Source organism: Lygodium microphyllum, chromosome 28 (assembly GCF_053477565.2).
Source record: "Lygodium microphyllum isolate KBCC chromosome 28, Lygodium_microphyllum_v1.1.10, whole genome shotgun sequence".
Lineage (NCBI taxonomy): Eukaryota > Viridiplantae > Streptophyta > Polypodiopsida > Schizaeales > Lygodiaceae > Lygodium > Lygodium microphyllum.
The window spans coordinates 42,175,691-42,195,770 of NC_141162.1; the positions used below are offsets into that span (position 1 = coordinate 42,175,691).

At 47.4% G+C, this 20,080-nt stretch overlaps 1 protein-coding gene across 4 annotated transcripts in view; it reads right to left on the minus strand.

Moving 5' to 3' along the window:
* RBL (Transducin/WD40 repeat-like superfamily protein) overlaps positions 1-19,583 on the minus strand; it is a 54,299-nt gene extending 34,716 nt beyond the window's left edge. Inside the window, exons 1-5 of one of the 4 annotated variants that reach the window (XR_015689261.1) lie at positions 19,236-19,583; positions 18,437-18,535; positions 16,615-17,702; positions 16,246-16,525; positions 15,831-16,014 (exon numbers count right to left, since the gene is read on the minus strand). Coding sequence is in view for 1 of the 4 variants with exons in the window: in XM_087669929.1 (XP_087526055.1) it covers positions 16,246-16,525; positions 16,615-17,702; positions 18,437-18,535; positions 19,236-19,254 (1,486 nt within the window). In the remaining 3 variants the exon portion in view is untranslated. Of the gene's footprint in view, positions 1-15,807; positions 16,015-16,245; positions 16,526-16,614; positions 17,703-18,436; positions 18,536-19,235 lie in introns of all 4 variants that reach the window. The other 3 variants (XR_015689263.1, XR_015689262.1, XM_087669929.1) reach the window with 3 other exon arrangements.
* Between the last annotated feature and the right edge of the window lie 497 nt (positions 19,584-20,080).

Below are 20,080 nucleotides of genomic sequence, written 5' to 3' on the forward strand. Positions count from 1 at the left end.
GGCTGGGAGGTTAGTCTGTCTCGTGCTTCCATCTTTTCAAGAAAAACTGTCCCCATAATCTAACATTTATCCTAGAGCCAAAGGCCATACATAAGATATTCAAGCAGTTCCAAATGTGTCTAATTGATGTCCCATCATTTTTCACAGTATGTTAGTGTCATCAATAAATAAATTCAGCACCACTTGAGAATCATCAAGTAGCTTAATCCTATTGATTTTACCTTCGTTCACAGCTCATTTTGCACCACCTATAACCGGCCTGTTCACTGGGAAGGGCGTGTCAGAGTGCAGCGGTGCGGAAGCGTAGAACTGAGAGAGAGAGAGAGAACGCAGAGAGAGAGAAGAGAGCAAAAGAGACAGTGGAAGATGAAGATCTGCTGTATAAAGTGTGTTGTATACAAAGATATGCAGATATATACACGGGCACAATGCGCTGGACTGCGTGTCTCCACCTCGACGATGCAACCTGCTGTTCACCTCGAAGTCCACTGCAGTCTGCACGATCTCCTATCTGAAATCTGCGAACAGAGACAGAATCTGCGCGAGCCTCCAGCCTGTAATTTGCGAGCAGAAGAATGTGGGAGACTGCTGGAAATCACGGCTATAAATAGCCAAGAACTGGGCGCCAAATAACTGCCTGTCGGCTGCATTAGCCGACTGTACTGTACCAGGTCGGACTGCCACGTGGCAATCTGACTGTACAGCCTGGCCAACCAGGCAACTGATCTCTAACACCCCCTCTTAGAGCCTGGGCGGGGCAGAAGCATGAGGGATCTGGCATGTCTCCAAAGTAGAGCCTGGGGAAGCGCCTTCGTAAACAAATCTGCAAGATTGTCCTCCGTCTTGCAGTACTCCACGGTGATGGTCTCATCCAGAAGCTTCTCACTAATGAAGTGGTACTGGATCTCTATGTGCTTCGTCCGGGCATGAAAAATAGGATTCCGTGACAAGGCAATGCAACTCTCATTGTCGCATTGCAGCAAAGTGGAACGAGTCTGGGGGCAACCAAGCTCCTCCAACAATCTCCGAAGCCACACAACCTCACATGTGGTGGAAGACGCGGCCAGATACTCCGCCTCAGTAGACGAAAGGGCTACCGTGGGCTGCTTCTTGCTACTCCATGAGATAACACCTGCACCCAAGGTAAAACAGTAACCTGTAGTAGACCGCCTGTGGTCCACATCACCGGCCAATCCAAGTCGCTCCAACCTGCAAGAACAAGATCTGAACCACCTGTGCCTGCTGGATAATGAATCCCTAAATCAGACGTCCCCCTCAAATACCAAAGTATCCTCTGGGCAGCCTGCCAATGCACCGTCTGAGGTTCACTCATAAACCTCGCCAAGAGCCCAACAGCAAAACAAAGATCAACACGAGTGTTGAGGAGCCAAATCAATGATCCAATCAACTGACGATAGCGGGAAGTATCCGCCATGGGAGAAGCTGAATGGGAAGTGGCCTTCCAGATCGGATCCATAGGAGTAGAAATGGTCCGACAATCCTCCATCGCAAAAAAAACCAAGAGCTCCTGTACATATCTCTGCTGAGAGATGAAGATGCCCCTCTGAGACTGATAAATCTCATGGCCCAAGAAGAAATGGAGTAGACCCAAATCCGTCATCTCGAACGTCTAATGTAAAGCTGCCTTCGTCTCTTGGACCTTCTGTGCATGATCACCTATGACAATCAAATCATCAACATACAACACAAAAAGCACACAACCAACCTCGGAAGTGTGTACATAAAGCTGTGGATCGGCCTGGGAACGCCGATATCCCAACTGTGTGACTGAAGGAACGAATCAATCTTCTCGTTCCATGCACGCGGAGCCTGCTTGAGGCCATACAAGGCCTTCTTCAACCTGTAGACTTTCCCATCTGAAGATCCAAAGCCAAGAGGCTGCTCTACATAGACCTCCTCCTTCAAATCACCATTGAGGAAGGCCAACTTCACATCCAACTGGTAGACAGGCCATCTCCTATGGCCAGCCAAGGCAAGAACAGCTCGAATAGTCGCCATACGAGCAGTGGGGGCAAATGTTAGCCTGCTCTTATTCAGTCTCAGTCTGTCATCTCCTGGTTGTGAGCTCCTGTCAGAGTCTGACAGGAGACAGAGGAGCTCTGTCAGTGTGTTTTTAGGATGCTTTAGTCAGCATGCAGCCTTGGGCATTTTACAGCCCAGATCTGGGCTGTTTTTGGGGTGACTGCCCATTATTTTGGGCAGTCGGACCAGTTCTGGTCAGTTGGACCAGTTCTGGTCAGTCGGACCAGATCTGGCCATAGTCGGCCAGGTCGGCCAGTTTAGCTGGTCGGCCAGTTTTCTGGCTGGGGGCTATTTATAGCTGCCCCCCCAGTCAGTCCAGCATTTTATGCTCTGCAGGTATAGCACTGCTCCCTCCGTCTCCGTCTCCGGCATTGGTGCTGCCTCTGCTTCCAGTCTGTCCTGGTTCCCTCACTGACGCTCCGGGCTGCGTGCAGGGACTGTTCTGTCCATTCCAGTGTATTCAGCATTCATCTCAGTCAGTGCAGACTTTCTTCCTTCATTCTCTGCTTCCTCTCTCCTCTCCTCTGTGTTCGTGTTCTTCTTTCGCTGCACACTCTCACATGGTATCATCGCCTGATTGAGAGCACGGAGGACGAGAGAAATACCTTACTGCTGCTGCCCACAGTTCCACAACAGCCAGGCGATTCCTTCAGGCGGCTGCCAACAGGTCCATCCCAGCCAAGCGACTGCGTCAGAAGGCTGTACAGCCTGCGTTTGCTGTACACAGGGGCTGCCACATCATCCAGTGACGCAGCAACCCTGCATTTGCTGCCTGGCGACCTCTTCTGCTGCAGGGCGACCCTCCTACAGCTTGCCTTTTGCTGTTTTGCAGGTCGCTTCTTCCCCGGCTGCTCCTATCCTGCAGGCGACCTCTGTCTGGGCTTATTCCCCGTGCTGGTGGTCTCGATTCTGGTGTTCGACATCAGATCTATTTGCGTTTTGCAGATCCAGGTGTTTGTAGGCACTCTCTGCCTGCATCTTGGTGGTTGGTGACCACATTGTTGGTCCTATTTCGTCAGCGGCACAACTTTCTTTGGTATTTTGCAGATTGGAAGATGTCTTACCAGTTTTCAGGCTTTGAAGACTCAGAGGATGAGCTTCTTTCTCATCATTCCTCTGAGCGGAGGCGGGACTATCGTGAAGTTCGACATCGGGAAGACCCTCCTCGCACTCGTCCTTCTTCAGTCCATGCATCTCAGAGGGTTCCATCTACTGCGAAGGTTTCTTCAGTGAAGACTGCATCAACTGTGCGGATGCCTTCCTTGATTCCCTCTATACAGGTGCCGATTCTCCCTTCCTTTCCGAAGGAAGACAAGTTGGATGGTTCCAACTACTCCCTATGGTCATGCAAGGTGGCTTGCATCCTTGATACCTTTGATCTATGGGAGCTTGTTTCTTCGCCCATCGACCGACCCCCCGTGGATTCGTCCGATGGCACCTCTATGGACCGTGCAGCCTTATGGGATAGGCTCAACTCACGAGCCCGTTCCTTTCTTTTTATGAGTCTCCATGATTCTGTTCTTGTACATGTTCACAGGTTAAAGACCGCGGCGGAAGTATGGACAAAGCTTGCATCTTTGTATCAGCACAAGACATTTGCCCACAAGATTTCCCTGGAGAAGAAGTTGCGGATGCTCAGTCTTGATGGTTCTTCTTCCATGAAGGAGCACATCACGAAGATGGAGGATATGCGAGGCGAGCTAGCCTCTCTTGGTCGTCTGATATCGTCTGAGGATATGGCGATGATTCTGTTGACTCAGCTGCCATCACCCCGTTATGATGTCTTCTACACCAGCCTCATCACTACGAGAACCCGTGAGACTCTCCTATGGGAGGAGCTTTCCCCGCTTGTCTTGGAGCATGACGAGCGACTCAAAGAGGTGGGAGCCAGTGGCTCCACCAAGGCATTTACGGCTGCCACAGGTGGTGGCAAGAAGAAGAAACAAAAGCAGGAGAAGTCCAAGGACAAGAAGGAGGAAGATAAGAAGGATGCGAAGGAGAAGAAGCCCAAGTGTCCCCATTGTGGGAAGGGCACTCATCCCGAGGAGAAGTGTTGGCAGAAGTATCCCCATTTGAAGCCTAAGGAGAAGGACTCGAAGGCGGCCCCAGCCACAACAGAATCTACGTTTGTGCATCTCTTTGTTGAGGAAGACACTGCCCTAGCTTCTACCACACAGGAGAAGCCTTGGCTCGTCGACAGTGGAGCATCTTCACATATGACCTTCCGACAGGATTGGCTTCAGGATCTTCGTTCCAGAGGGGGTACAGTCACCATTGGTGACAATTCTACAGTTCCTGTTCATGGAGTGGGGACTTTACCTATGTTTTCTGACAGGCGGTCTTCCTCCGCCAAAGTTCTCTATGTGCCTGATTTGAGCTTTAACCTATTATCTGTGCATGGTCTTACTCAGTTAGGTACCCGAGTCATTTTTACTCAGGATGCAGTCACAGTGGAGGATGCTTCTACAGGTGATGCTCTTTGGACAGGTACACAGGAGGGTGGGCTTTATACGCTCACAGCCTTGGCTGCGCGGACTTCCCATGAGCTTGGGCTGCTCTGGCATGCTCGGTATGGTCATTTGAACCTCGATTCTCTTCGCCGAGCTTCTAGGAGGAAGATGATGGAGGGACTTCCCGATTTCCCTCCTCTTCACACTTTGTGCCCTAGCTGCTTGAGGGGCAAGCAGCACCGGCAGCCTCACCCGCAGGTTGCTTCTAGGAGGGCTACTTCTCCGCTTGAGTTGGTTCATACCGACCTTTGCGGACCTATGGGCACGGCCTCCCTTGGGAAGGCCAAGTATTTGATGCTGATTGTGGACGACTTTAGTCGTTATGTGTGGCCTTATTTCTTGGAGTACAAGAGGGAGGCGTACTCCCGTTTCTGTGAGTGGCAGGTGTTTGTGGAGACCCAAACAACTTCCAAGGTCCGTGGTGTTCGAGCTGATCACGGTGGAGAGTTCACTTCTCATCTTTTCTCTCAGTTTTGTAGGGATCATGGTATTCGGGTGGAGTATTCCCATCCGAACACACCATCAGAGAATGGTGTGGTGGAGCGTGCGAATCGGACCATGATTGAGATGGCCCGATCTATGCTGGAGCATAGGAGTCTTCCTCATTTCCTTTGGGGTGAGGCGGTGGCTACAGCGGTGCATATACGCAACCGCTCTCCGACTTCAGCGTTACAGGACATGACTCCATATGAGGCTTTCTTTGGAAAGAAGCCTTCCGTGTCCCATTTTCGCATCTTTGGGTGCGATGCTTTTGTCCATGTGGACAAGAAGAAGAGGAAGACGAAGTTTGACTCTAAGTCGAGAAAGTTTATCTTCGTTGGTTATAGTATGACCACGAAGGGATATCGGCTCTACGACCCGACGACTCGACAGGTTGAGGTGAGCAGGGATGTGATCTTTGATGAGGCTTCGGCCTCTGAGGATCCGATTGATGGTTCTATTACAGATGTTTCTTCATCATCGACGGACCCCCCCCCCCCCCCCACCTTCTCTCCCTTCACTTCCTTCCAGGATCACCCTTAGCACCCCCCATATTCCTCCTCCTTTGGCTTCCCTTTCCCCTTTGGTGGATGTGCCTTCGTCTTCTACGAGCTCTTCTACCGCCGCTTCGGGATCTTCACGGGATATACAGACTTCTTCAGATGCGGAGGATTTACCTTCACTCGGTGAGGGGGAGTCCCTCTCCGATTTGGGTGCTTTACAGGTTCCGGAGACCCCCCAATCTCCCTCACAGAAGGAGTCTCTCAGGATTCCTTTATGGTATCGCCGGCTCATGCAGGATTCAGGTGTTACTCACTTTCCTGCTTCTTCTTCAGGTCCACGCCGATCAGCACGTTTACAGGCCCAGCGGGACAGTTCACTATGTGTGAACTATGCTCTTATGTCACAGATTCTTCAGGATTCCGAGCCTTCCACTGTGGAGGAGGCTCTTGCACAGGATATTTGGAGACAGGCTATGCAGGCCGAGCTCGACTCCATTGAGCGAAACCATACGTGGGAGCTTGTACCGCGTCCCGCGAAACGGAAGGTGATTGGTGTGAAATGGGTCTTTAAGACCAAATATCTTGCAAATGGCTCCTTGGACAAGCATAAAGCTAGGCTTGTTGCCAAGGGTTTTGCCCAGCATGCAGGGTTGGATTATTTTGAGACTTTTGCTCCTACAGCTAGGATGTCCACCATCCGAGTGCTTTTGGCTCTTGCTGCTCATCACCGTTGGCCTGTCTATCAGATGGACGTCAAGTCTGCTTTTCTGAATGGCGTTCTTGAGGAGGAGATTTATGTTTCACAACCTCCTGGTTTTCTTGTGCAGGGAAAGGAGGATCATGTCTACAGGCTGCGGAAGGCTCTTTATGGCCTAAAGCAAGCTCCTCGTGCTTGGTACCAGCGGATTGACCGCTTCTTTCTACAGAGTGGCTTTGCGCGCTCCGCTTATGATCCCAACCTCTACTTACGGGTTGTGGATTCTCTTTCGGTGTTCCTCATCTTGTATGTGGATGATCTTATCATTACAGGGAGCGGCACTCAACAGGTGGAGCATACACGGTCCATTCTACAGCAGGAGTTTGACATGACGGATCTCGGGATCCTTCACTTCTTTCTAGGTCTGGAGATCTATCAGATGACATAGGGCATTTTTATCTCGCAGCACAGGTATATCTCCGCGCTTCTTTCGGAGTTTGATATGGCTGAGTGTCGGCCTATCTCATGCCCTATGGACCCTGAGTCCAAGCTTTTGACAGCTGGAGTTCCTCTTACCGATCCCACCCGTTACAGGTGCCTTGTCGGCTCTCTTATCTGGCTGCTTCACACTCGGCCGGATATCTCCTTTGTGGTGGCTTTATTGTCTTCCTTTATGCAGACTCCTACCCAGGATCACTGGCAGGCGGCCTTGCGGGTTCTTCGCTATTTGCAGGGGACTCGATCCTTTGGGATCATGTATGGAGATGGGATTACCCTTTCTGGATGGAGTGATTCTGATTGGGCAAGTGATGTGGATTCGCGACGATCCACTACAGGTTGTGCTTTCACCCTTGGATCTGGTGCTGTCTCTTGGAGCAGCAAGAAGCAGCCTACTGTGGCACTTTCTTCTACAGAGGCTGAGTATCGGGCCCTATGTTCGACCGCTATGGAGGCAGTTTGGCTCCGTCGCTTACTCGCGGAGATTGGCTTTTCCCAGACCGGACCTATGGAGCTGCGCGTGGATAACCAGAGTGCTCTTGCTCCGGCCAAGATCCCGGTGTTTCATGCTCGTACGAAGCACATTGAGGTTCAGTATCACTATGTTCGAGAGCGGATCGTGGATTCGGAGCTGGTGGTGGTCTATTGTCCTACGGCGGCCAATGCAGCTGATCTCTTTACGAAGCCGTTGCCTCAGGCTTCTTTGCTTCATCACATGCGGTTCTTGGGTCTTCAAACTCTCCCAGGAGTTGAGAGGGGGTGTTAGCCTGCTCTTATTCAGTCTCAGTCTGTCATCTCCTGGTTGTGAGCTCCTGTCAGAGTCTGACAGGAGACAGAGGAGCTCTGTCAGTGTGTTTTTAGGATGCTTTAGTCAGCATGCAGCCTTGGGCATTTTACAGCCCAGATCTAGGCTGTTTTTGGGGTGACTGCCCATTATTTTGGGCAGTCGGACCAGTTCTGGTCAGTCGGACCAGATCTGGCCATAGTCGGCCAGATCTGGCCAGGTCGGCCAGTTTAGCTGGTCGGCCAGTTTTCTGGCTGGGGGCTATTTATAGCTGCCCCCCCAGTCAGTCCAGCATTTTATGCTCTGCAGGTACAGCACTGCTCCCTCCGTCTCCGTCTCCGGCATTGGTGCTGCCTCTGCTTCCAGTCTGTCCTGGTTCCCTCACTGACGCTCCGGGCTGCGTGCAGGGACTGTTCTGTCCATTCCAGTGTATTCAGCATTCATCTCAGTCAGTGCAGACTTTCTTCCTTCATTCTCTGCTTCCTCTCTCCTCTCCTCTGTGTTCGTGTTCTTCTTTCGCTGCGCACTCTCATAGCAAAAGTGTCATGACAATCAATCCCTGGGCGCTAGGTAAAACCTTTAGCAACAAGGCGAGCCTTGTGCTTGTCCAAAGAACCATCGCTAAGGTACTTGGTCTTGAAGACCCACTTGACGCCAATCACCTTCTTATTCGAGGGGCGAGGCACAAGTAACCAAGTGCCATTCCTCTCAATAGCCTCCAACTCGGCTTCCATAGCTTTCTTCCATGGTGCGGACTATAAAGCCTCCTTCAAGGAGGTGGGCTCTCGATCCTGCATAACACGGGTCATCAAACAATAGTTAGAGCAAACAAGCTCCGAAGAATGTGCTTGGTGCTGCCGTGACCGCCGCGGACCATCCTGCGGTCCCCACTCCTCAGGGACCCCCTCGATCCCTGAATCACGGAGTGTGTCACGGGCCCAACGAGGAGGAGGCCAGACCTCGCCTCGTCTCTCTCCATCAACTGAAGACTCTGAGATATCCATCAGTGGTAACTCCTCAGGGGTGACCGGTGGAACAGTAGACTCTGTATTAGAAACAAAATCAGAATCAAAAGGCACGGGCTCCAAAGGAACTATCGCAGGAGCCCAACTCTCCCCTGGATCTCCAAGAACGGGATGCTCCTCACCTGCTACTATGGCCGGAACCTCCACGAACCGCACATCTCGACTGGTGTACACATCCCGCTTGACGGGATCATACAAACGATAGCCTTGGGACTGAGAGCTGTAGCCAACAAACACCTGTCTTCGGGAATCTGCTTCAAATTTATCACGATGAGTCTTGGGAATGTGAACATAGGCATCATACCCAAAGACACTAAAATAAGAAACATCGGGCTTGGTCCCAAAGTAGGCCTCAAAAGGTGTTATCCCATCAACGGCCGAAGTGGGGGATCGGTTAAGGATGTGGACTGCAGTAGCCACAGCCTCGGCCCACAGAAACTGAGGTGTCTGTCGGTGCTCCATCATGGTGCGCGCCATCTCAATCACACTTCGGTTCTTCCGTTCAAGAATGCCATTTTCTTGAGGAGTGTTGGTATTAGCAAACTCCTGGTGAATACCTTTATCTGCACAAAAACGAGCAAACTCATTAGAAACAAATTCACCACCCTTGTCGTATCGCAAGGTCTTCAATCGCTAGTCTGATCGGTTCTCCTCAAAGAGAAGCCAATCCTTGAAGTGGAAGAAAGCTTCTGACTTCAATGCCAAGAAATAGGCCCATGTCATCCTACTGTAGTCATCTATGATCAACATGAAGTACGAGCTCCCTCGCAAGGACTCGTTCCTCATAGGGCCACAAAGATCTGTAGATACAAGCTCCATCGGTGAAGTAGACCGCCGCGAAGCTTTGTTGGGAATCGCATCCCTATGCTGTTTCCTACGAATGCAAGAGACGCATGGCTGCTCGCTCACCACTATGTCCGGCAACCCTCGAACAAGCTATCCACGTGACGCCCTCCGAAGATAATCATAGTTGAGGTGACCAAACCGAGCATGCCATAGCTCTGATTGTGTCTGAGAGGTAAGAAGAAGAGTAGAGAGGGCGGTGGAAGACTTCAATTTGTAGATGCCGTTCTCCGCATATCTGGATGAGAGAACCTTCCTTGACCCACGATCAAGGACTCGCACCGAATCGCTGTCAAACTCCACCAAAAGTCCAAGGGAACAAATCTTATGAACTGACAGTAGATGATACCCTAAACCGGGTACATGCAAGACCTTCGAGGTATGGGTACCACCATGTCCATCTGGAATAAGCTGCATCTCACCCCGTCTTGCAATAGACACCGAAGAGCTATCTCCAATGAGAATCTGCCCACGCGGTCGCAACTGGGCAACACCATCTGATGAAGGAGTCATGTGCCGGGAGGCACCACTGTCAACAATCCACTCTCGAGCCTGGGGAGCTGTCATTGCAGCATCAGAAGCATTCGGTGTAGACTCCTCAATGACAGCTAGATGAAGAAACGCAACTGATGAGGGTGCAACCACCACTCCAGAATCCTTCATGTCCTTCTTGTTGGTGTCCTTCTTGTCTTTGTCAGGGCAATCCTTCTTCCAATGGCCGGTTGTTCCACAAATATGGCATGTGGATACTTTGTCCTTGTCCTTGTCCTTCTTTAACTTATTATCCCCCTTCGTCTTTTGGTCCTTCCCCTTCTTCTGAGAGGCTTGACCTATCAGTGCCTCCAACTTGGAAGCATTCTGTCCCTTCAATTGTTCCTCTTGGTCCAAGACCATAGGAACCAACTCTTTCCACCGAAGAGTGGACTCTCGCCCCGAAGCAATGAGGGCGGAGTAGAAAGCACCGAATCGTGGTGGCAACTGAGACAAGAGTGTGATCGCCATGTCTTCAGAGGAAATCGGCTTCCCCGCATTCTGAACCTGCATCTGAAGCTGTCTAAGCTTGTTGATGTGCTCCCGCAACGAAGAAGACTTGTTCACGGACAAGGTCCGCATCTGCACCTCCAAAGAAACCCGCTTCATAAGGGTCATCCAGTTATACATCTGATCAAGCTCCAGCCATATCTCCCGAGCGGCCGTCAAGTGCTCGATGTGGGCTATCACGGCTGTAGTACAAGACAGAAAAAGAAAGGAACGAATCCTGGCATTCAGTTTGTCCTAGTGAGACTGTGCCTTGACCAACTCCGCACGAGCATCGAAAGAGAGTTTGGACTCATCTCTCACCGAGGGCCGGTCGATCTCTTGTACAAGCTTTGCCAAATCGTAGGACTCAAGGATGGCTAACATCATCACGCGTCAGATGCGGTAGTTGTCGCCATCGAGCTTCTGATCTGCGGGAAGAGCCGGTAAGACAGGCACCTTCCGGTCCATAATCGCCTGGAACTCCAAGTCAATCTCTGTAGACATCTTCACCTGTCCTTCACAAACACAAAAGCAGCCCCCTCTGACTGTGAAAGCTCAGCCTGCTAGGGCTCTTCCGCGTCCCGAAACTTCTTCACCCGCCGGAGGCGATGAAAAAGCAAAACCTGCACTTGAAAGCTGAAAACTCAAACTTCCTCCTCGTCAAACAGCAGCAAATCCACCACCTGGACTCCTTTCCCACGCGCTCACGCTCGCTTCAGCCTTGTTTCGAAGCGCACTCCTGCCTGCCCTCAAATGCTGAAAACGCAGCCTTGTGTCATGATGGAAACTCCTCTTTAGGTTGGTTCTGCACTCAGTCAGCCCTTCAACACTACTCTGATACCATGTCAGAGTGCAGCGGTGCGAAAGCGTAGGACTGAGAGAGAGAGAACGCAGAGAGAGAGGAGAGAGAGGAGAGAGAGAGACAGTGGAAGATGAAGATCTGCTGTATAAAGTGTGCTGTATACAAAGATATGCAGATATATACACGGGTGCAGTGCGCTGGACTACGTGTCTCCACCTCGACGATGCAACCTGCTATTCACCTCAAAGTCCGCTGCAGTCTGCACGATCTCCTATCTGAAATCTGCGAACAGAGACGGAATCTGCGCGAGCCTCCAGCCTGTAATCTGCGAGCAGAAGAATGTGGGAGACTGCTAGAAATCACGGCTATAAATAGCCAAGAACTGGGCGCCAAATAACTGCCTGTTGGCTGCATTAAATGCAGCCGACTATACTGTACCAGGTCGGACTGCCACATGGCAGTCCGACTGTACAGAATGGCTACAGTCCGACCAGGCGACTAATCTCTAACAGGGCGGTAGTGTACAACCAAAATAAATAAATGCTTTCACCCAATTTAACAGTCGCCCACTTTACCTGAACTTAAAGACATAGAATCAAGAAGACATACAGGAAGCTAGAATACTCCTGTTGCAACACATACACCCTGTTGGCCCCTAAGTTAGGCGCCCCTTGCGGTATTTCTTTATTTTTAAAAAGAGAAAGTACAATGGGCTGTCTTTCACCTATTCTGGGTGAAATTTGACAGCATAACAGTACAATTACTGACCCAAATCAAGTTGACCAGGAGGGGAAACTCTGCCCAAGTCTGAATCTTCTGGCTGGAGTGCAGAATTGGCCATTTCAACCTGCTGTATTTACTGGTTCAGACCTGTTCTGAAACCTGTTTACAACTCATATTGTTCCCTATACTATTCAGCCCACTGTAATTACTGGTTCAGACCTGTTCTGACACCTGTTCTCAGCTCATATTGTTCCCTGCACTATCCTGCATCATCTGGGCTGAGTGCCCCTTGATTCTGACATCAATTGGGCTCTGAATTAACCTCTGAACAGTCCAAAAACAGTACTGATTCAGTGCTGTTTCAGACACTTACTTGGTGAGGTTACCACCCTCACCTATCCCTGCTGGGACAGCATACAACCGCTCCTGTTCCTGGAGAAAGGAGGCTCTTGCTTCATGCAAAAACAGCATATTCCCACACAGCTGTACCTGAATCAGAAGAAAGACCCTTGATTTTGCAGCATACCCATACTGTCAGGGAGAGAAAGAGAGAGAGTAGGAAGCAAGCTCAAGCCTCTGTCCATCATAGACAAGGTAGACCAGCTCTCAAGAGCTCTCCATCTGCAGCAATCCATCACCCTTTCACAAAATGAGCCCCCCCATGCATTGAAACTCGTTTTTGTGCTACCCTCTCTCTCTTTTGGGAATTTATGCCCGAATTGTGACACATGGCATACATGTAACAATTTTCATGTTTAAACCTTTCGGTCTAAAATTCTCCATCCTTGGTTCAAATTTTGACCTTGGCACAAACCAGAGGATTAATCCTCGTACAAAAACGAAGATAATGACGCGAATAGATTCTGGGGTCCAAAAATAGTAACTCCCTAAATTTTAGGAGTTGCTTCCATTGAATCCCCACTAGTCTTCTGATCATCTTTGCAGACTATGGCTATATCCAAATCTGTAATGTAGCTCAACTGAAAGTGAATTTCCACCGATGACCCCACATGAACTAATCTCTTGAAGATTTGTCCATCTTCACTTTGAACTAGTCTCTTCCAAGCTAGTTCTTCAACACACTTGTCCATATACACTTTCACAAGTCTCTTCCAGACTTGTCAATCTACAGTGCCATCAGTCTCTTTCAGACTTATAATGGACCTTAACTGTCCAGTCTTGACTCACTGAACATTCCTGTCCGTTTCACATACTGGCCATGCAACTCAAGCGTTTAGATTTCAAAAGGGATCCTTCCAAAAAGAAAAACCAAATAAAATATGTAATAAAGAAATCAACAAAAAGGTAATAGTTGTCACAGACTTGTGACAGTGTGACACCACCCAACCCAAAGCATTAGTACACATTGCTAATAAAACTAGGCCAGAGGATAGCTTGGCCTAATGTACCTTCTGAGATCACACGAATTAGTGAATGTACCATCGGTAGCTACTTTAGCCTTAGCAATGCCAAACAAAACCATAACAAAATTCATAAATCTTTTACCAAAACCTTTGGTGGTTTGTTTGGTAACTGTTAGTCTCACAAGTCATTTTGGCCTCTTGTAGACGTTAATAAAGCATCTCATGTCATTTCATCTCTCTCTCTCTCTCTCTCTCTCTCTCTCTCTCAAGCATACATGCCTCTTATTTGTATGATCATTCATGTATGATGTATCCACTCCTAAGTATGTACTTGTAAGTTGTAACGCATGTTGCGCATGCGGCATATGCCATAGAGGTTTTGGCATGTTACCCTCAAGTATTCATCTTATATACTCCAATAGCATTGCTATTTAGACTTTAGACATATATTCTATCATCTATAGTTCAAGATAATGAAGTTATTTTTTTTTAATACTAATATCGTACCGTACCTTATAAAATCTTAATATACCATTTAGTACCGTATTTTATCGTACCGTACTACACCATACTTTTCGTACCTGACAACTATGGAGGTGCATCCACTCTTTTGCAAAGACAGCCTACCCCCTTCATGCATCGCAAAAGAAGGGAGTGCCTTTCTAATGATCTAAAAAGGAAATCGTAACTTCAATCAATTAAAGGAAAAGCTTACTTTTGATTTTGCCTAACCTTCAAAAAGCTTTTGTGGAGCAATGTGATGAGTTCTCATGCAAGGTTACCAAGTGGTAGCCTATGACAGTAGAGTTCTATAGGGTGCTGAAAAGAATTCGCCATCTTACAGAGTAAGCTTTCAGATATCATCATATTCTTTTTGTGTGGAAGGGATATGTCACTAGAATGTGATTTATCTCTCGCTCTTTGGGAAGATCTAGGATATTGCACGAGTTGCATTGGACATGGGTAGGACCGACGTAGGTCTATCGATGGTTAAGGTTATGTAAATAAACAATCAATTAATTGTGTGCATACATTTGATTGATTCAAATGAGCCTCAATGTGGAAGTTTTCATAAATTATTAAATTTGCATGTGGCCAAAGCTTTGGGCCAAGGAGCTTAAATTTAAGAAATTAATGGATAAATAATTAAAAGTTCAACTAAAAAGTAAGCAAATGCAAGAAAAGCAAGAGAAACACATGAAAGGTGAAAGAATGAAGCTTTCCAACACACAAATGCTTTATCAAATAGATCATGACTATAGCAACCAATCTAGACCTATTATTGTTGATTGTGTTGCTTCTGACACTAGTAAAGCTGTCCCTGGTGCTGGCAATGCTGTTTTAATACTTGTGATGCTATTTTGATGCAAGCAATGGCTTTTCTAGACCAAGCTGTGGCAAAATTGAGCAAGGCAAAGTCTGTTCTGGTGCAAATGATGCTGTCCTAGGCAGGGCAATGCAATTTTGAACATGTTCATGTGGTTCTAGAGCTGTTCTAAGTACTTCTACTAGGTCCTATGTTCTTCCTATTGTGCTTTGTGGCATTTGGAGATCATTCTATGAGAGTGCACAATAGAAGAAGAACACAAACACAGAGAGAGAAGGGAAGAGAGAGACTAAAATAAACGCAAGGAATGGCAGAAGAAAACTACACTGACTTGAATGAAATGCTAGATACAAAGGAGACTAATCAGTCCCTGCATGCAGCCCAAAGCATCAGTGAGGGCACCAGATCAAGCTGATAACAGAGAATGCACCAGATGGTGGAGGATTGCCACCAAATAACAAAGTGAGCTAAGCTCCTCCATCTCCATCAAACACTAACAAAGCTCACAACTAGGAGATGAAAGCAATGAAATAATATAGGCTAACATTTTTGAGAAGCACAAGAAATCTTGTTAGAGGGTTTTCTTCTGCACTAATCATGAAGAAGCTAGGTAACATTGTGATCTTCTATTCAAAGGCCAAAGTACTGGGTGCATGGTAAGTAAAGATCATGTCTAGTGTGGGCTTTCCAAAATCCAGGAAATGCGGGAGGAGAATCTGGCAAGATCCTGGGTTCAGGCAGATTGGTCTTCTCGTGCTTTTGTGGATGCATAGCAAATATTCTCAGATCTGGCAATCTGGATCTTGCCTAGTGAGAACAGCTGGAGATAGGTTTTTGAGCACTGCAGATCCAGTCAGCAAATGTACTGAATTGGCATGTTGACAGCTGAGATTAGAGATCCAATGACCAAGATTCTCCAAACAATTGAACCAAAAATTCAGTAATGACAGAAATACCAAAAGGGGCACCAAGCTTTGGGGCAAATCTTTCTTGGTGTCGTGGTTGTAGGGGCATTCTAGCTCCACTACTTTTCTGTTGCTAAATTTCAATTCTTAAAATGAAGTTCTTGCAAGTGAAGATCAACAGCCCTTTGTTCTACCAAAGGCCAGTTTCAGCAGTGCATTCCAAATGAAAGGGAGGATATTTTGTCATCAATATTAACTTGCAGTAAATCAGGTCAGGCATGACCTGTAAGGCAGCTCAGTACATACATGGCAATATTAGTGAAGGCCTTTTCTTTTGCACAACTAAGTCAAACTTTTTCCAGCTTCAATTTGGTGATCTCTTGTCAGCAGCTGGTCTAAACAGATTCCAATCACGTAGCCTCCTGGTCAATATCACTACGGAATAGTTCCTGCGCATTGATTGGGGCCTTCAGTATGACCTGTGTCTGTTCTGTGCATATTGGCGAGCCCACAGTAAGAGGATGAAAAAGCCAATGCGAAGAATAAAAGATCCATAGAGACCCTAGGCTTAACAGAGAAGAGAGAATGCAGCAGAGGCTTTTCCATTTAGAAGGTGCAGTATATTAATTTATGTTTGATCCTGTGGAAAATGAGCTTTCTTACACAGCCCCCAGAAACCTGTTCCTATAGAAGAGCCCAGGTATCTATCCCAAGTGCTTACCATTGAAAAAGTTTGCCTGGTTCAGGTCAAAAATCTTTGTACGTTCATCATCTCCTGCAACATTTGACCTTTCTGACTCAGGCGGACTGCTTTGCTCTGCTTTAGGAGTCCCTTCAGATGAGTGTGTGGACAAATTCTGTTGCTCCGGAGTGTCTGGCAAAGGTGTCATGGGTAGAAAATGAAGTCCATCCTCAGAATCATCAGAATCACTAAAGGCAGCAACTTTATCTGCTGTCATAATATCAACATCTTCATCCTCGTCAACTTTTGAAGGTTTCACCTGCTCACAGCCATAATAGAACCCTATTAGTCACCACTTTGCCTTGAAAACTCATGTCAAATCAAATGATTAGATTGATCCTGATCTACCTTCTCAGTTTCAGGCTTTATGTCAAATTCATCCTCCCTTTCAACATATTCCTCGTTCTCCTCTAGTTCCTTAAAATCAGGAGCAAAAGCACTCCAGTTCTCTGTGTAGTCCTTGGCCCAAATATATATAACACCTGCTGACAGAGATAGTGAAGCAAGAATAGGACGACAAGGATGCCAAGCAACATCAGTCACACCCTCCTTGGGCCCTTCGAGTACAGTTGCCAATTGTCCAAACTTATTCCAAATATATATTTTATGTTCTCCTTTTAAATGAGAAGCACCTGCAACATATTCACCATCACCACTAAAACATGCTGCCTTCCACTGCATGCGATTGACTTTATCTTGAAGATCTTTAGACAACACAAGGCACTGAGATCCCCACTGCTTCAGGTCCTCATAAGAACAGTTTTCCCTGTTAACACCTACCATGACAGCCAGAGCCTCTGCAGCATTCTCTATTGGCAGTAAATTCTCATACACTCTGATTGCCCTGTCATTGGATATCACGAGCAAATAACGACCATTTCGGCTGACCACGATGTGTCTTATGAAGGCCCCTCCAGGAATCGGCACAACAGCAGAAATCTGCTTGCTTGCCGTATTGATGACAAGGATATCCCCTTTAGCATTCCCAACATAAACAAGGTCGCCTCTTTTGTTGAAACTAGCAGCTGAAGGACAAAATTGAGGGTTCCCATTTACAGGCTTATTGCGTGCCTGATTAGTAGCATCCGATCCTCTGGAAAGAGAAACTGGGAGTGTATATGTGCTACCAGAGTCAAAATCTACAAGAACAGGGGCATTAGACATGGGGCATGCAAGGCATAGTGAAGGAGCAGTTACACCCGGATGAAGTCGAGCCAGAAGTGCGGTCTGCTGTAAACTCATTGATGCAATCTTGGCCCCCTGGACAACATCCCAGAGAGCTAGAGACTTGTCTGTGGCTGAAGCTAAGAGACGACGCCCACATTTAGACCAGCTCACACTTGTTATTGTTGCAGCACAGCTCTTATCGCGGAGCTCTTTGGCAACACCTCGTGTATCAAAATCCCATATGATGCATGCACCATCTGCACACCCCACTGTCACAAACCCATAGCTACAAAGTTATATGGCATCCTCTGACTGAAACACAAAACCAAGAGTATTTGTTGATTAAAACTGCAATTTTTGCTAGACTTTCTAATGCAGAATATTTAAGAGGTGTAAGAAATTAATCTTTGAACTTGAGCAACCCCGGTTAATTCTCACATGCACCAAATGGAAGTTTCCATGAGAATCAATCAAAACAAAGAAAGTCCTTGCTGTGGCAGTTGAGGCTTGCCTCGCTGGAGAGAATTTTAACAATCTTCACATTTCAACATAGTTTTTGTGACTGCCAGCTTATAAACATATCATCCAGGCTCATCTGATCTCTGTCAAGTCAACTGAAGAACATATTCAAAGCTACAATCCAGCTGCTTGGGCTCCAACAAAATCTCAATTTGCTGTTCTAGTATCCATTTTGGCACAAAATTGCCCCCCCATTCAGTTCACAAAAGACATTCAGTGCACACTCAACATACACAAACATAGGCACCCGTACACATATTAGGTGAGTATGAGGAGGTTCGAGCAGCCTATCAACAGCGTGGTGGACACAACGTCCTAACAGGAAGTGCAAACATGCCAAAATCAAATTCTAAAACCATATAATAACACAACCAAAAATTACATTGCCCTGCTTTTCTCGGTCCACCCTGTGGTTGACAGAAAGCCATCCATGTAGCTGGCTAAAATGAAATCTTTAATCAAACACAGTGCATTGGGAGAATACCTGCCAGCAGGGTTCCCCTGCGATTGAAAGCCATGCATTTGGCAATCCCATGCTCCAGGTATTCTTCTATAACTTCCGGAAAGTCATTCTGAAATGGGTCTGCAAGGAGGGTAGATCAAATATTCACTGGTCAGGCTCACATGGAGGAAGAATAATGCATTTGAAACAGCAATAAACCCACACAAAAACAATTCACAATAAATTTTAGAAAAAATTCCCCAATTGTTCCCACATTGTGAATTATGACAACATTACAAGCTCCCGCTCAGAAGGCAACACACCTAGCTAGGTTTGGTTGGGGGCGGGGGCTGCTGGCCCTCCACCGCATATGTAGGTGTGCAGTGCCTCCCTCTAGCAGAAGCTCATGATGTTGATCACTGTAGAGAAAAACAAGGGAAAAGAACCCCCATGCCAGCAACCTCCCACCCCAATCACACCTAGCTAGGTAGGCACTGAGGTGGAAGCTCGTGATGTTGAACACTGTAGGGAACAACAAGGGAAAATAGTCACCCCGGACCAGCAGTCCCCCCACCCCCAATCGCACCTAGCTAGGTGTGCGGTGCCTCCAGACCAGAATCTCATGATGTTGAGCACTGTAGGAAAAAACAATGGAACCAGCCCCTTTTCCCACATCCCGGGGCAACAGGCCGCCCACCCTCCCCCCAATAGATGTGGTCCCTCCCTGACAGAAGCTCATGATGTTGAACACTGTAGATAAAAACAAGGGGAAAAGAGGCCCGTGTCCCACATGGGAAAATGTCAAAATCTTCTTGTGCGCTTGCAGGACCTCAGAATTTACCTAAAAGAGAGAGATTCATAGCTCCTGTTCGGGCAAAAGGCTACGGCATTGTCCGAGCCCTTGGTGTCAAAACGGCGGCGCAGAGTCAAGCAGACCTGTTGTTCGCTCTCTCCCCTTCGATGGAAATTCGCGACGGAGGGAGAAATTCAGGGCCCGTGCTGTCCTCCTGTCGCGTCCAGATTACTTCGCCGCAGGAGGCCCTCCTCTGCTTCGATTGCAGCTCGTCTTCTTCTGCCATCTCAGAGCAGTCCTTGCGGGCTTCCGGTTAAAAACCAAGCCGGCGGAAGCATTCAAAATCAAGACTTTACACAACAAAGGACTTGGGTTGCAGAACGCACCAACCTTCGCTCTTCGGTATGGAAGGAGTAAGTTAGAGGACTTGTATGGATTAATGATTATTTGAACTCTTTTGCTTTTTTCAATGCCATTAATCAAAATTTTATATTGACTAATGATTTGATCTCTTTGATTTGTTGGAATGCTACTAGTTACATGATTTATAAATGATTTGATTTCTATAATTTTTTTAGTACCATTAATTAGAGGATTTATCATGAGTAATGATTTGGTTTCTATAATTTTTTAAATGTCATTGTCCTGTGATTTTTTTTATCGAATACTCATTTGCTAATTTTAGTGCACGAGATCCCAATTCAAAACAATAGTACCTCATTCTAACTTCTATCACTTCATCAAACCATGGAGGTTTGGTGCTTCAGCCTTACAAGGATGTGGTAACATCTTCCATTAAAAACCTCTACATTTTCCTCTTCAAATACAACCCTCTGAATCCATTCTAATAGTTGATCTAATGCCTTCCAATCAAGAGGCTCCTCCTCACATAA